Below are 15,903 nucleotides of genomic sequence, written 5' to 3'. Positions count from 1 at the left end.
TCTGCTCCTTATCTGAAAAAGCTGTTCCTGTCATTGCATAAATAGCGAAGAGTGCCAGTAACATTGCTATATTTTGACAGCAGAACCTGGCCCAATGTTTGGCAATCTTTAGTTCAGGAAAGCGTAAGATCACCAGGTGGTCAGTATCACCCTATAACCCACCAAGACGTTTATTCCCTCTTTAAGGGAACCAATGGTGGGTGGGTGGGGGATAGTAGATCAGGGGTGGAATCTCCATCGCTCGCCACGGTAGCGGGGTCCCGATCTGGCGGAGAATCGAGTGTCAGGCTAAAAATTAGATCAGCACCAGGAGTTGGTCCCGTTTTGATGCTCCAGTCCTCTGCCTGTGGCAGTAGCGAAGTACATGCCCCATGCCAACGAGAAAATCTGCACCCATTTGCATCCGAATAATGGGCTGGAAGTCCGATTCGCCACACCCCCGTGATGCTCCAGGCCTCTAGGCCAGGATTCACGCGGGCATGGATTAGTGCAGGTATTTCCAAGTATGGGCCTGGCTCAGTGGACCCCGCGTATGATTAAGGGGTATACCGTAGGTGCCCCCTAAAGTCTATTGGAGGCCCCCTCTTCCCTCACAACACAAATCCTGCATTTTCACTTACCCTTTCCTAACATTTGCTGCCTCAGACAGAGGTGTTCAAAGCAACAGCTGCTACAAGTGGAAGAGGCTTGGTAGAAAGCCCAGTACACTTCAAAGGGCTTGGAATCTCTTGACAACCTTTGAAATACAGATCTTCCATTCAATTTTATACAGCAATAGATTGCATTAGCCAGTGATTGACAGTTTTCTTACTCCAATAACTGCTGCTTTGGTGCATTGTTGATCTGTCTTTCCCTTCAGGCTTGAATGCCTCTCAATTGCCCTGCTTTGATGCTAATCGCAGTGTTTATAAACACCCTTGCTATGATTGACAATCCCTCACCGCATCAAAGACAGCTAAGTGCTTCCTGCTGTTGGAACGGAGGTAGGATTTGCTTTGTGCGAGGGAGGGGGGCCCGCCACCAGACCTCAGTATCAGGCAGTCTACTCAAAATGGCGGCCTGATACCAGGATTCCAACAGAATCCCACTAGCTCCCTGCCATACTTAAATTTGCATGACAGAGGAGAGGGAGTCGCATTCCGGAACCTGTTCCTAGCGCCAGTACAGACCCAAAGCAATTCCATTCCGGCAGAAGAGAACTTAGTGTCCTGATCGGAGAATCTTCCCTGGAGGTGCATATGAGACCCAGATCTGTCAGTATGTGGAAAGTTGTAGATTATTTCAAACTGATATAAAGCAGGTGAGGCAGCCCAGGTTGATTAAGCCAGTATGGACACTTTTCATTTTGTTTCTCAGGTGATTTTTTTTGAACTCCAACCCCAAGGGGTGAAGAGACTATGTTGGTTTTGTTGATACATCTAGTGGTGAGTATTGTCAGAGGTGCAATCTTCGGAATGTAGCATGAAGCCAAAACCAGGACTACATGTTCAGGTGGAAGAAAAAGAAATTCTACAGCACTTTCCAAAAAAAGCAGGGAATTCGCCTCATGACTTAACATTCATCTCTTAACTAACCCAAGCAAAACAGACTAACTAACCATTTAACTCAGTGCAGATTTTAGGACTTTGCTATAATCAAAGTGTCTGCCTTGGTTGCCTGAAAAAAACAAAGGTGGCTACGCGACAAAATGTAATTTGTTTATGAAGTACTTGTGGATGTTCTGAGGATGTGAACGAGGTTATAAAAGTGCCAGCCAGTTCTTTTCACTTGAGTACAAGCAATCACCTTTTATATTCATGGAAAGCCAGCAATGCAACAGAACTAGGGACACATTTAATGTTGTCATTGTTCCTCTTCACCAATTCTCTGCCCAAAGGCAGGTTCCATCCACAGCGCCACAATCTCCACCAACCTTAGGGTAAGGAGGCAGCTCCCAAATCCACCCAAGCCAGAAGTCGAACATTTGCGATTGACAAATTATTTCCAATAATTGCAGCCATAGATCAGTCTAGCGGCCCCATTGTACATTGTACGTTCAATGCCGAATTTCAATGACTGTAAACAACGCATCGTATATTCAATGCACAATAGTCGTCCCTTTACACTAGGAATTTTACATCAATTTTTCTCATTTTTCTACATCTCTTCCCTCTCTTACCACTGGATTATGCTGATAGGACTTTCCATGTTATTAGATCTGTAACACACATTTAAAATTAATATCTGAAATAATTTCCCAGATCATTTGGATCAGAGTAGCTGGACCAACTGATCTTCAGTACTAGAGCTGTAAGGTTTGCCGTCCATCAGACACTGCCTTTGGAGAATTAGTTTAAAAAGTCACATTCTGAGGTCAATTAGAGACTAAGAGCCAGATTGTCATGTCTGGGGAATGGGGTCGGGCAAGTAAACCATTTGCACTTTAAAAAAATTATTTTTATTAGGGTTTTTTCATTGCAAACTCGACATGATAACGCAAGACCAAAACACATGTTTACAATAATTTGCATACACTGTGGTTCAGGTAGTAATTTGCCAGCAACATGTTCCTTGCGATTATCTTCTCCTCTACTCGTCCCATGTTCATCTTGGCTGCATTCGCCAACCCCCGCCCTCTCCATGTTCTTCCCCCCTTCCTTTCTCTTCTGTATTCCGTGTTTTGTCCTGTTCCCACCCCCCCCACCCCACTTTATTGGTTGCTGGTTCCGAACAGGTCTTTAAACAAGTTGGTGAACAGCCTCCATGACCTTTGCAAGCCTCCCTCCGACCCACAGTTGGTGTACTTTATCTTCTACAGCCTGAGAAATTTTGACAGGTCGGACAGCTAGTCTGCAGCCTTGGGTGGTATAGCTGATCGCCAGCCGAGCAGGAGTCTCCAGCGGGTGATCAGGGAGGCACAGGCTAGAGCAGTGGTTCTCAACCGGGGTCCACATGGACCCTGGGGGTCCATGTAACATTACTGGGGGTCCACACAAAAAAAATACCGAATTGGGGGTCCACGGTGATATTTTAGTGGTCCATAGAGCAATTCTACTTCAGAACAATTGTTATTACTGAGAATCAAGTAGAAGAAAAAAATGTTTGTTTTCATGATGAATATTCACCTTTCTCTCTCTCTCTCTCTCTCGCACTGACAAAGGTCAAAGAGAGATTATAATCTATCTAATTTACCTTGAGGTAAATATCCACGGTTGACCTGACGCTTATGCCACGTTTCTCCTTGACAAGTTTAATGAATGATTTAACACAGTAATCACTAGAAACTGTGTATATTTGATATGAATTGGTTATTTTTTAGAGTAATTTAATTCAATTTAGTCAGTAAAAAGTTTTTTTCATTACTTTTCATGTTAGAATAAGTTTGGCAACGTACGAAAATACCGCTAATCCGTTTCCAACCCTCACGGTAAGGTAGATGGACTTTAGGATTAGTTTACCACGCATATAAGAAGCTTTTTTTCTGTGGAATGGCTATGGGGGTCCACAAAAAAAAATTAAGAGGAAAAGGGGTCCATGGGTTAAAAAAGGTTGAGAACTCCTGGGCTAGAGCATCAGCCCCGCTCCCCATGAAGAGCTGTGACCGCTCTGCTACTCTGAAGACCACCACTAGTTGGCACAGCTCCACCCTCACCCTCACAACCCTGGGCATGGTCTTGAAGAAGGAAATTTGCACCTTTGACTGCATATTCCAATTTGCACTGCCTTCCAAATCCAACATTAGTTATTGTGGCCTTGTTGTGGGTCGGGAAGGCCAAGTGTGAACCCTGCACTGACCTCTTCTGAAGTCAGGGCCACCATAGTGAGGACCATAGGACATTTGGATTTCCTACTCAATGCTATTTTCAGATGTTGGTGGAGGTTTTAGAAGCACTGAAACCGCACCCCTCCCCCCCACCAGATTTGAGAGTTTGTGACCAGTGGGGGAGGCCTGCTGAGGAGTCTAGGAAAATCTTACAGTAAGTGCTAAATGTTTTTGACATCGTCCAATTTCCATTTAAAATGTGGTATTTTAATGTAGATGAGTCTTTAATTCAGTGGTTGATCATAGGCATCTTTCCTGCAAAGTTAAATTGATAACCAGTGAGGTTCTCAATGGAAAAAGTGATGTAATGCATTAAAAACTGCAGAACAATGTGCTTGGAAACTATCCTGTCATGTGTTGGACTGAGATTTAAATGTCCAACCATCTCTAGCTTTGAAAAAATGGTCCTACTATTGAACATTTAAAAAACCCTTCTCATCTGCTACACTCCTTTGGCAGGCAATCTGCTTTGAATTGGAAATTAACATCACCTGCAGGTTAAATTGCAGTTTCAATGGACTGTCTTGTTTTGATAGCTGGAGCCATTATGAATGTTTAGCTGAGTTTCAAAAGGTCTAGAACCATTTATCTCAGTGAGTGGGAGGTGGGGGCGGGAACGTGCTGTGTTCACATTTGGATTGGCAATTTTAGAGGTTATTAAAAATTGTCTGTCTTTGATTATGTACGTGAGTAAACAGTTCTTTGTTTTTACAACAGATTGGCCATTTGAGGCAATTTATATTTTTTTGAATAGATTTTTATCAAGGAGAGTTTTTTCAGTATTAAGTGTCTTTGAATAGGTCAGCTCTATTAGATTGTTGAACCTTTCCTAAATTTCCAATTAAAATGCTTTGTGAGGTTTTCCCATTTTGGATATTGGGTGGGTAGGTATGTTGGATAATTGGAGTGGCATTGGGGACATGAAGGGGCATTGAGGGTATGGAGTGACATTCGGGAAGTCAAGAAGCATAGAGGGAACTACCCCACCACCAGTTCCCCCCTCCCCAAGGATTGCAGCCATTGCTCCCACCCCCCCCCACCCCACCCCCATGGGTCTTTCTTAACCCTCCTTCATGCCCTGCCCCCTTAAAAGGCTCTGACCCACTTCAGGCCCCACCCTTCAAACCCCACCTCCAGCACTGGCATTGCCAAGGTGCGACCACCTGGGGGCTCCAATGGTATCCAAGTCCTCCAACTTCCCCCCCCCCTCCCCCCACCCCCGTTGTGGTCTATAGTGGTGGATCCATCGGGGGGGGGGGGGGGGGGGGGTGCGGACAGGCTGTGGGTGAGTGAATAGTGGAAGCCTGGAATATCCGGCTTCAAACAATCCCGGCATATTTAAATGCTGATTTAAATATGCTAATCTGGTTCATGCCATTACGTCACCTGCAGAGGGTCGGGAGCATCGTGCTTTGGTCGGTGCCTGGCGCAAACCCCATTTAGGGGTTATACCAGCAGAGCGGGACATGCGCCAGTCGCAAAATGGCCAGGGAATTGTCTCCTGGGAAGTCATTTGACTTCCCCAAGAATGGCCCTGGTTCTGATATCTAGAGGTATAAGTAGTGATGCAGTTTTACATCATTGGCTTGTACATACACTGCCTTGATACTCAGAAAATGAGAGCTGTAATCCCCACCCTTCAATAACTCCCTTTATGGAGATTTACAAATGCACATTTTAGCACTACCCGCAGCATTGGACCAGTTTCCAGAATTGCACAAGTCGAAAGAAAATGATAGGACTGCTTCAGGTCAAACCAATTATATTATAAACCACACACCGTAAAACAGAAATTTAAAGTGACTGCTTCAAACTATTTCTTTGTTGCTGATTCTTTCCTGAAGGCTGGCAATGAGGAGTAAAATTAGCCACCTGCAGTACACTATATTATTTAGCCTGCTGCTGGGATTACAAAACACATGCATTTCATCTGATACCTGATCACAAGCAGAGTGCACTCGTTAAAGGTATTGGGCGCAATCGCACAGCCTCGTCACGCCCGACTCGGAGACACAGCGAGGCCATTAAATCACGCAAGAGACCTCTCGCGAGATGTCCGAAATCTCGAAAGACGTCGCGATCTGGAATATGCCCTCACTGGGTAAAATCCAGATGAACATATTTCAGTGAGCCATTTGGCTCATTTAAATATGTCGCCACCTGATTCTCCTGAGGCCCGGAACAGAAGCCCGTGCCTGGGAGACCGCGCCATGGCGCCGTTTAGTGCTGGTCCACACAAATGTGGACAAGGCGTAACATCACCTGGGAGGCCACTCCGGCCATTGAAGGGTCCCTGGGTAATCAGACACTGAGCAGGGTGGTACGCTGGCATTCCTGCTGCCACCCAGGCACCTTGGCACTGTCAGCCTGGTGCCTTGGCAGTGCCACACAGGCACCCTGGGTGGCACTGCTCGGCTGGCAGGGGCACTGCCAGGGTGTCAGGCTGGCGCTGCCAAGGTGATTGGTGCCAGATTGTCCATGCCAGGGATCGGGCCCTACCTTTCTGTGGTGGGGTGAGGGGGCTGGTGGGCCCCCTAACAGATATGCTGGGGAAGTGGGGTGGGTCCAGGGGCGTGGTCTGGTGACCAAGAGGTGTTGCGAGATCAGGGTGGCTTTTAAAAATGGCGCCCAATGTCTTCCTGCACTGACGAGCTGAGTTCAGGAAATGAGGTAAGTTCCGTCGCATTGGGGTGTTCCCAACTGAGGCCAAAAAAAAACAAGAGTCCCATTTGATAGAGGGAAAGACCCCACTATAGGCAAAATGGGACTCTTTGTTTGGGCGTTAAATCGTGCCCAAATTTTTATTCTTTAGCTGAGGAAAATGTCCTAATTTCATGCAACGCATCATCTACAAACTCCAGAAAGATCACACTTGTGCATATGTCGGCAGCATGTCAAATGTAGGTTGTATCTCATTCATGGCAGCGATAAACTGTTCATACTTGACGATTAGACACACCCCTTTTCTTCCTCCGCTTATCAATGGCACTAGACATGTGAATCATGACTCTTCTATCACAAACACAGCTTATCTTGCATCCAAGGATTGGAAATTCTGCTATGTTTGGTATACAAACTGTACTACAGAGGCAAGGGTGAACTGTACAATATTGTGGTAGAAGTGGCTTGTTATTGGTTATGTGCTGTGTATTGTACAGCATTATTGTTTACATATACAACATGCTAGATATTGTAAAAGAAAAGCAACGCAAGGGATTCTTTTGCTACTTTGAATATATTTAAAAGCCAGCGATCTTGTTTTTTTTCATAAATTTCGAAAATACTTCAACCCTTCAAAAGACAGGGCTGTTTATTAACTGTGCTCTATTATAGGACTTCCGCTTGTGACCATGGAGTGATTGGCCACATAAAGGGCTGTTCCTGTTCAAAGTCACAGAAAAGGGCTCTTTTTACCCAGATCCGGGTGGAATTTTGATGAAAAGGCGAAGGTGAATGTTAGAGGAGTAGTTTACCCTGGAATGGTATGTCTTCTGATCACTGGGCCCGGCAGAAAACAGTGAGAGGTTTGGCTGGAAAGTTGAAACAGTCTTGTGCTTCACAGACAGTCTCTTCCAGCATGCAGGCGGGGGAGGAGCAAGCTGTAACGCCCCAGATACAGGAACTGATGACATTTATCAAGGAGGAATTCCATAAACAGAAGAAAGAAATGCATGAGGATCATGCAAAGGCCATTGCAGAATCTGTGGCATCCCTGAAGAGTACTTTGGAGCAGATGGAGAGGTGTTTTGAGGTGCAGGGCCCACAGATTCGGGAGATTGAAGGAGTGATCTCGGACCACAGTGATCGTGTGGTGGCTCTGGAGGCGGAGGTGGGGCTCCTAGGAGACCTTTGTAAAATGCTGAGGGCAAAGGTGGAGGAGCAGGAGAATGCCTCGAGAAGGTAGGGCGCGATTCTCCGCTCCCCAGGCCGGGTGGGAGAATCGCGGGAGGGCCACTCTGGCAACCCCCGCGATTCTCCCAGCCCCCCAAAATGGCGTGTCGCGTTTTGCGACACGTCGCTCGGAGAATCGCGGGTCGCCGTTTCTCATGGCGACCCGCGATTCTCTGGCCCGGATGGGCCGAGCGGCCTGCCATTCCCGACCTGTTCACGCCGGCGTCAACCACACCTGGTCGCTGCCGGCGTGAACATAGCGCGAAAGGTAAGTTTGGGGCCTGTGGGGGGCGGAGAGGGGATCGAGCACCATGGCCGTGCTCGGGAGGGGACTGGCCCGCGATTGGTGCCCACCGATCGTCAGGCTGGTGTCTCCAAGAGACGCACTCTTTCCCCTCTGCCGCCCCGCAAGATCAAGCCGCCACGTCTTGCGGGGCAGCGGAGGGGAAGACGGCAACCGCGCATGCGCAGCTGACGTCATTTGGCCGAGTTTCACGAAATGCCGCTCCAAGCCTCCCGGAGGGGGGGGAGAATAGGGGTCGAGGAACGGCCTCCGATGCCGTCGTGAAACACACCGGGTTTCACAATGGCGTCGGCCGTTGCGGAGAATTCCGCCCATAGAACCTGCGAATAGTGGGCCTGTCTGAAGGAGTGGAAGGTGTGAGTGCCACGAGGTACGTCTCGAGGATGCTGGCATGACTGGTGGCAGAAGGGGTGCTAGATAAGGCCCCTGAAATGGACCGAGCACATAGGTCTCTGAGGCAAAAGCCTAGAGCTGGGGAGCCGCCGTGGGCGGTGATCGCGAGACTCCATAAATTTGTGGAGAAATAGAAAATTCTACGGTGGGCCAGGGAGAAGCGTAGCTGCGACTGGGAGGGAAATAACGTCTGGATTTATCAGGACATCGGAGCCGAGTTGGCAAAATGACGGGCAGGTTTCAACAATGCCAAGGCAGTGCTGCACCAGCGGCAGATCAGGTTTGGGGTGCTCGAGCCGGAGAAATTATGGGTGACGTTCGGAGGCCGGGAGTATTATTTTGAGACCCCAGAAGTGGCCGAAGGCTTCATTAAGGAGCATAAACTGGGGGAGAACTGAGTGGACAATGCTTGGGAATCGGGACGCTGGCACTATGTAATGGTCCGGAAAAGCAGGGGGGGGGGGTTTCTGCGACGCGGCAGGGGGTGAGAGATGACATGGTCCAGGGCGAAGAAAGGGGCCATCTGGGATGGGCTAGGTACAGAGTGGAATTAAAGGGGCAGGAGTTAAGTGGCGAAGATGATGGACAGTAGAGGGGATTGGAGGCGCAAGCCTCCAGTAAGGTTGGTAACGTGGAACGCCCTGGGACTGAATGGGCCGGTTAAATGTTCGCAGGTGTTCGCGCACCACAGGAGCTTGAAAGCGGGGGTTGTCTTTTTGCAGGAGACTCACCTCCATGTGAAGGACCAGGTTAGGTTAAGGAAGGGGTGGGATGGGCAGGTTTTTCACTCGGGGTTTGATTTGAAATCGAGCTGTGTATGCGATTTTAATGAGCAAAAATATTGGGATCCATGAGAGCAAAGGAGGTGAGTGATCCAGGTGGGAGATAATGTGATTGTGAGTTGGGTATTGGAAAGGGCACCAGTAGTGTTGGTAAATGTGTATGCCCCAAATTGGGATGATCTGGGTTTTATGAGGGGGGTTTGGCCACGTACCAGTTGATCATGGGAGGAGATTTTAACTCTGTCCTGGAGCCGATGGTGGATAGATCGAGCCCCAGGTCGATGGGTAGGGTACGAATGGCAAGGGAGCTGGGGGAGGGGTTTATGGAGAGGATGGGTATGGTGGATCCATGGCGCTTTCAGAACCCAGGGAGAAGGGAGTATTCCTTCTTTTCACACGTCTATAAGGTGTATTCGAGGATTGATCGCTTCGTAGTAGGTCGGGAGATTTTGGTTGGGGTGGAGGGGGCAGAGAATGCGGGGATAGTTATCTAAGACCATGCACCCCACTGGCTGGATATTCGGTTCAGTACGGGACGAGAGCAGAGGCCGGGGTGAAGGTTTGACTCAGGGTTGTTGGCGGACAGAGGTTTTTGTGATAAAGTGCGGTTGGCGATTAGGGATTATGTGGCGCTCAATCAGAATGGGGAGGTGTTGGCGGGCATTTTTTGGCAAGCACTGAAGGCAGTGGTCCGGGGAGAAATGATCTAATTTACGGTTTGTGCGAATAAGGAAAGGAGGGCGGAACATGACCGTCTAGTGAGTGAGATGGTGGAGGTGGACAGGGAATATTCGAAGGTGCCCACCGTGGAGGGATTGGCGAGGAGGAAAAAGTTGCAGGGGCAATTTGACAGGCTGACAACGGGGAGGGTGGTAAGGCAACTGCGTAGGGCAAGAGGGGTGCAATCCGAGTATGGGGAGAAGGCGAGCCGCATGCTGGCGCACCAGCTGCGGAGGCAGGCTGCGTCCAGGGAAATATTGAAGGTCCGGGCTGGGGATGTGGTGTCAGAGCCAGGGAAGATAAATTAGGCATTTACCCCAGCTCCCTTGCCATTCGCACCCTGCCCATCGTCCTGGGGCTCGATCTATCCACCCTTGGCTCCAGGACACAGTTAAAATCTCCTCCCATGATCAACTGGTACGTGGCCAAATCTGGGATTACTGTTCGAGAGTATTACCATGGGCTTTATGAGGCAGACCCAGGAGGAGAGGAGGGGGACATGGGGTGGTTTCTGGACGAGCTGTAATTTCCCCAGGTGGAGGAAGCAAAGAGGCAGGCATTGGAGGAGCCCCTGGGGCTGAGGGAGGTGCTGGATAGTATCAGGGGTATGAAGGTGGAATGTAGGTTGTATAGACCCGTATCACTATTGAACATGGATGTGAAAGTATTGGCTAAGTTGTTGGCGGGCAGGATTGAGGATTGAGTCCCGGGGGTGGTTGCAGAAGATCAAACAGGCTTCGTGAAGGTCAGGCAGCTCGCGAGTAATATAAGACGGCTGTTGAATGTGGCGATGAATCCATTGAGAGCTCTGGTACCGGAGGTGGTGGTGTCCATGGATGCGGAGAAAGCATTTGGTCGGGTGGAGTGGCGGTACTTGTTCGAAGTTTTGGGAAGGGTTGGGTTTGGGCCGAGATTTGTGGCATGGGTGCGGTTGCTGTATGTGGTGCCAAGTGCGAGGGTGAGAACGAATGATATGAGCTCACAAAGCTTTGACTTACACCGGGTTACGAGGCAGGGGTGCCCGCTGTCGCCGCTGCTGTTTGCGCTGGCCATAGAGCCATTGGCGATGGCTCTCAGGGGGTCGGCAGAGTGGCAGGGGGTAATGAGGGGACAGAAGGAGCATCGGGAGTCGCTCTATGCCGATGACCTCTTGCTGTATGTTTCGGATGCATTGGAGAGTAGGGGAAGGATTATGGGCCTGTTGGGGAGGTTTGGAGGGTTCTCGGGATACAAGCTGAATGTAGGTAAATAGAGGTATTCCCGGTGAATGAGCTGGCGCAGCAGGCAAATTTAGGGGGGGATGCCATTTACGGTAGCGAGGGATAGGTTTAGGTACTTGGGGATTCAGGTAGCGAGGGAATGGACGAGGCTCCATAAGTGGAACTTAACAAAGCTGGTGGAGGAGGCCAGGAAGGATCTGAGGAGGTGGGATACACTGCACTTAACGTTGGCGGGGAGGGTCCAAGTGGTGAAAATGAATATTCTGCCGAGGTTCTTGTTTATCTTTCAGGCTCTCCCGATCTTTATGCCAACAACACTTTTTTCCAGAAAGTGGACACAATCATCTCTGACTTTGTATGGGCGGGGAAGGTGCCGAGGGTGGGGGGGACCCTGGTACAGAGGCAGAGGCAGCAGGGGGGGTTGGCGTTGCCAAACTTGCTTCATTATTATTGGGCGGCAAATGTGGACAAGGTGTGACCGTGGTGGGAAGGAGAAGGGGCAGAGTGGGTTAGGATGGAGGAGGAATCTTGTAAGGGCTCTAGTTTGAGGGCTATGGTGATGGCAGCATTGCCAATGGCTCCGAGTAGGTATTCAGGGAGCCTGGTGGTGCAGTCCACGGTGAAGATATGGAATCAGCTGAGGAGGCATTTTCGGGTGGAAGGGATGTCAGTGCTAACGCTGCTGTGCGAGAATCATGGGTTTGAGCCGGGGATATGGATAGAGTATACGGGAGGTGGAGGGAAGTGGGGCTGGTCAAGGTGAGGGATTTATATTTGGAGGAAGAGTTCACCAGCCTGGAGGAGCTCAGGAGAGGGAAGAGCTGCCGAAGGGTAGTGAGTTCAGGTATCTACAGGTGAGGGACTTTGCACGAAAGGTCTGGAAGGGGTTCCCTAGATTGCCGGGATGCACCCTGCTGGAGCGACTGCTGCTTCCAGATGTGGAAGGGGAGGGAAGAATTGGGGATATATAAGTGGCTGGGGGAGCAGGGAGGTGACCGGGTGGTGTCGATCGAGGAGAAATGGGAAATGGAGTTGGGAATGGAAATCAATTGGGGAGTATGGAGTGAGGCACTGCAAAGGGTAAACGGGACCTCCTCTTGTGCAAGGATGAGCCTGATACAGTTTAAGATGGTGCACAGGGTGCATATGACTCGGACGAGAATGAGTGGGTTCTTTCAGGGGGTAGCAGATAAGTGTGAGAGGTGTGAGTGGGGGCCAGCGAATCATGCGCACATGTTTTGGGGTTGTGAAAAATTGGGAAGATTCTGGGCAGGAATGTTCGCGGTCTTAGCCAGGATAGTGGAGGAGGGAGTGGACCCGGACCCTTTGGTGGCGACATTTGGGGTTTCAGAGAAGCCGGAGCTCGTGCATTGGAGGAAGGCCGATGTCTTGGCCTTCGCCTCTCTGATTGCACAGCGACGAATTTTGCTGAAGTGGCGGTCGGCATCGTAACCGGGGGTAGCAGCTGGGTTGGGTGACCTGTATGACTTCCTGCGGTTAGATAAGATAAAGTGTGAGTTAAGGGGCTCAGCAGGGAAGTTTGAAAAAAGGTGGGGGATGTTTGTAACCGTGTTTGAGGAGCTGTTCGTCACAGGGGGTAGGGGGGTGGGGGGGGGGGGGGGGGTGATGGGGAGAGAGGGGGGTGAAAATGGAGAAAAATCGGTACAAACTGTACAGTTGATTGTTGGGAAGAATATTTCCCGGGGTGTTTATTTGCTACTTTGATACAAGTTTGAATAAAATGCGTTTAAAAAAGATGGAAAAAAAACTGCTCTATTATAAAACAAATACTTACAACCCATTTCTTTCTTATTTTGTATGACAGAACTAGAATGTCAATGATGAAAGATTATACACTTTGCCTCTTCAATGTGTGGTGGTGTTTGCTATAATTGGAAGAAACAATATTGAAAACTATCCTTTTGACAAAAAATAATTGCATGTCACCATTTGAAGAGACAGCTTTTGCACTGGAGTCAGAAGAGGTGGGGAGGCATGTAGTGCAGTGGTTAGCGCTGTGACTACGGCGCTGAGGACCCGGGTTCGAATCCCAGCCCTGGGTCACTGTCCGTGTGGAGTTTGCACATTCTCCCCATGTCTGCGTGGGTATCACCCTCACAACCCAAAGATGTGCTGGTTAGGTGGATTGGCCACACTAAATTGGAAAAGAAAAATAATTGGGTACTCCAAATTTATGTAAAAAAAGAAGAGGCAAATGTTTTGCTTCCCACAGAGGAAAATGCTCCTCTGGGATATGTACAATGCCGTCTGTGTCTGTGCTCCAGATTTCCTTGTACCTCAATGATCAGGCTTGCTTGCTAGTAAATAATTCAGACTTGCTACAGAAAGCAACCAATCTTATAACTACTAAGGAGGATTTTTTCTGCAATTAAACAATAATCAGGACAGTCTTTAGTTTCCATTTTCAATAGTTACATAAGAAAATAAAAGTAGTTGATTTTTCCTCCTCTCCTTCACTACTCGCTTGCACACACTGCAATCTCTTTAACAATGGTAAAACAGCAGACTGAACCATTCGCAGGGAAGCTTGTTCTTATCCCCACACAATGCCCACCTGTTATTCCTCCCCCACCTCGCCATAAACAGTAGATGAGAGTAATTTTCAACAGATAGTGATCAGTCTAACAATTGAAGGCACTTGTTAGACCAGATTGAATTGCATCAGGTAGCACTTGTGTGTCGAAGTCCTTGTTGCAACAAGGCATATTAAATGACATCACATCATTCATGGTACCAGAACTCGATGAACTATATGGAGGACCTCCAAAATTCAGGAGGACCCTTGACGTATGCCCTTCTGCACCTAGTTGTAAGCACCTTCCGTGGAGTGGACTGGAAGGAGGAGACCAGGATGCAATCATGCACCAGCAACTAAATAGGATGACTTCAACGTGCATTGAATGACATTCTGATGTGTATTGATTTTCCTGGTGCATTGTGATGGCTTCAATGGTTATACCGAAGTCAGCATCTGTCCCAGTGGCTGGCCATCCACTTAACGCAGTTCAGTTGCTAAGGTACCATTTCTGGATTGTGAATAGTGCTTCATTCCCCACCGTTTGTGACAATTTCTATATTCAAGAAAATGTGATGTCTATATGTCCTCATGTGTTGCCTAATAACTGTACTCATAATACCATAGGATAAACAGCTATAATAGTTTGAAAATAGAACACCTTATAATCCCTATTTTATGCCTTAGTGGATTATCGGTATCAAAACCTCTTTCACCCACTCACCATTCTTCATATAGTACCTATTGATCTATCGTCCACATATTAATAATGTCGATGAGCAGGAATATAAAATTTTAGTGACACAAATAGACAAGATTATGTTCATCTAAGTATGACCTTCCCCTTTTATTTGTCAGTTTGCAATAACATGGCAAGTACTTTGGATCTTTGCAAGGATTGGTGATTGGTTTATGAAGGGCTTTATCATGCAATGTGAATGGTGAGTCATATGTCAATCACTGTGTTGGAGAGGGTTAACGAAAAAGAGAGTATGAAACAGATAGGATTTAGAAATTTACACTTATTGATAAAGTAGACCAGATCCCTGACCAGACCCAGGAAAGTCTGGAGGCAGTCAGGAAGGTAATGTGCACTTTTAATGAGGCTGATGAACAAATACATTTATCTGAGAGAGCAAATGGAAATTATAGCATCGAGCAAACATACAGATCTAAGGACCAAATGAGTAGCACCCAGTAATCATATTTGTAGGCAATGCGGTAGTATTTTTCAATAATGAAAAACCACTAACTTTGCAAAATCCCACAGTATTGTAAATTGTCAATGATCCTCTCAAGCGTTTCTTTCAAACTTATTTCAAAACTTGACTGAAATCCTACAGGATGTATTACAGAAACCTATAAGAATCCTTGTGGCCCCATTGGTTTGTTTGCGACGGGGTAAAATACAAAAGAAAACAATTTCTTATTATATCATTATAATCTCAGTCTGGTCTGGGCAACAATATAATTGACTGGACCGACAGGACTGGTTATTTAAGCAAACCAGACCAATGTGAACATCTGCCGTACCTTTCGTCTCTACCGTGGAGGATTTTAAATCCTGTCGGCCCACTCTTCCGGCTGGAGGATCAGCATACAGTGTGAGTAGTCATGTACAGGAGGAAGGATGAGAAGAGGGAAAAAAAATTAGTGACAGAAAAGTTTAGCTTGTACATAAAATAAAAGGTTGTATTCGCATTCAGAGAGCACACTAGAGGAAACAACCATTTAACCTTCAAGAATGCCAAACCGTTTATCTTACACAATGAAAGCTTGCCTAGCACACTGCTGGTAAACAGCATGTCAGGTCACTTTTAAATGCAATCTGTACATCAACCTTCACTTAAATGTAGTTGTCTTAATTGAAGGAGCAAGCAAAGTTCCAAGTGACACACTCCCTATGGCCAATATAAATAAATTCAATTGATCGTGTACAAGGAAATTACAGAAAATTCTACATTTCAAATTCTTAACAATTAAACTGTTTCTTCTATGCTTCCTAACTTGAGGTATTCAAGATTTTGGAAATAAAGCAAGACTTCATCATGGTAACCTGGTTCCACAAGGTACATTTAATATAGGTTTACCTTCAAATTAAAATGACTCATATTGCTAAGGCTTTTGACTTAAGGGTTATTATATTTTCCCCTGTCTACTGGAGAAATTTCAACTCTTCTTTCAATGCTTGGTAATTGTTTTTGCTATGTTTGATGATTCCTTTCTCTCTCTCTCTTTCTCTCACACCAGTCCCT

The 15,903-nt window shown here is 47.4% G+C and overlaps 1 protein-coding gene across 3 annotated transcripts in view; it reads right to left on the bottom strand.

The window, feature by feature from the left end:
* The window catches only part of onecut3a (one cut homeobox 3a), a 144,324-nt gene that overhangs the window by 46,677 nt on the left and 81,744 nt on the right, over nt 1–15,903 (bottom strand). For 2 of the 3 annotated variants that reach the window (XM_038777939.1, XM_038777941.1), the window contains one exon: nt 15,182–15,232. The exons of the other annotated variant lie outside the window; for it this stretch is intronic. In XM_038777939.1, the coding sequence (XP_038633867.1) occupies nt 15,182–15,232 (51 nt within the window). The remainder of the gene's footprint in view (nt 1–15,181; nt 15,233–15,903) is intronic. 3 annotated transcript variants of the gene reach the window in all.

This window comes from Scyliorhinus canicula, chromosome 18, assembly GCF_902713615.1.
Source record: "Scyliorhinus canicula chromosome 18, sScyCan1.1, whole genome shotgun sequence".
Taxonomy (NCBI): Eukaryota; Metazoa; Chordata; class Chondrichthyes; order Carcharhiniformes; family Scyliorhinidae; genus Scyliorhinus; species Scyliorhinus canicula.
This window is presented reverse-complemented; position numbering and strand designations above follow the sequence as displayed.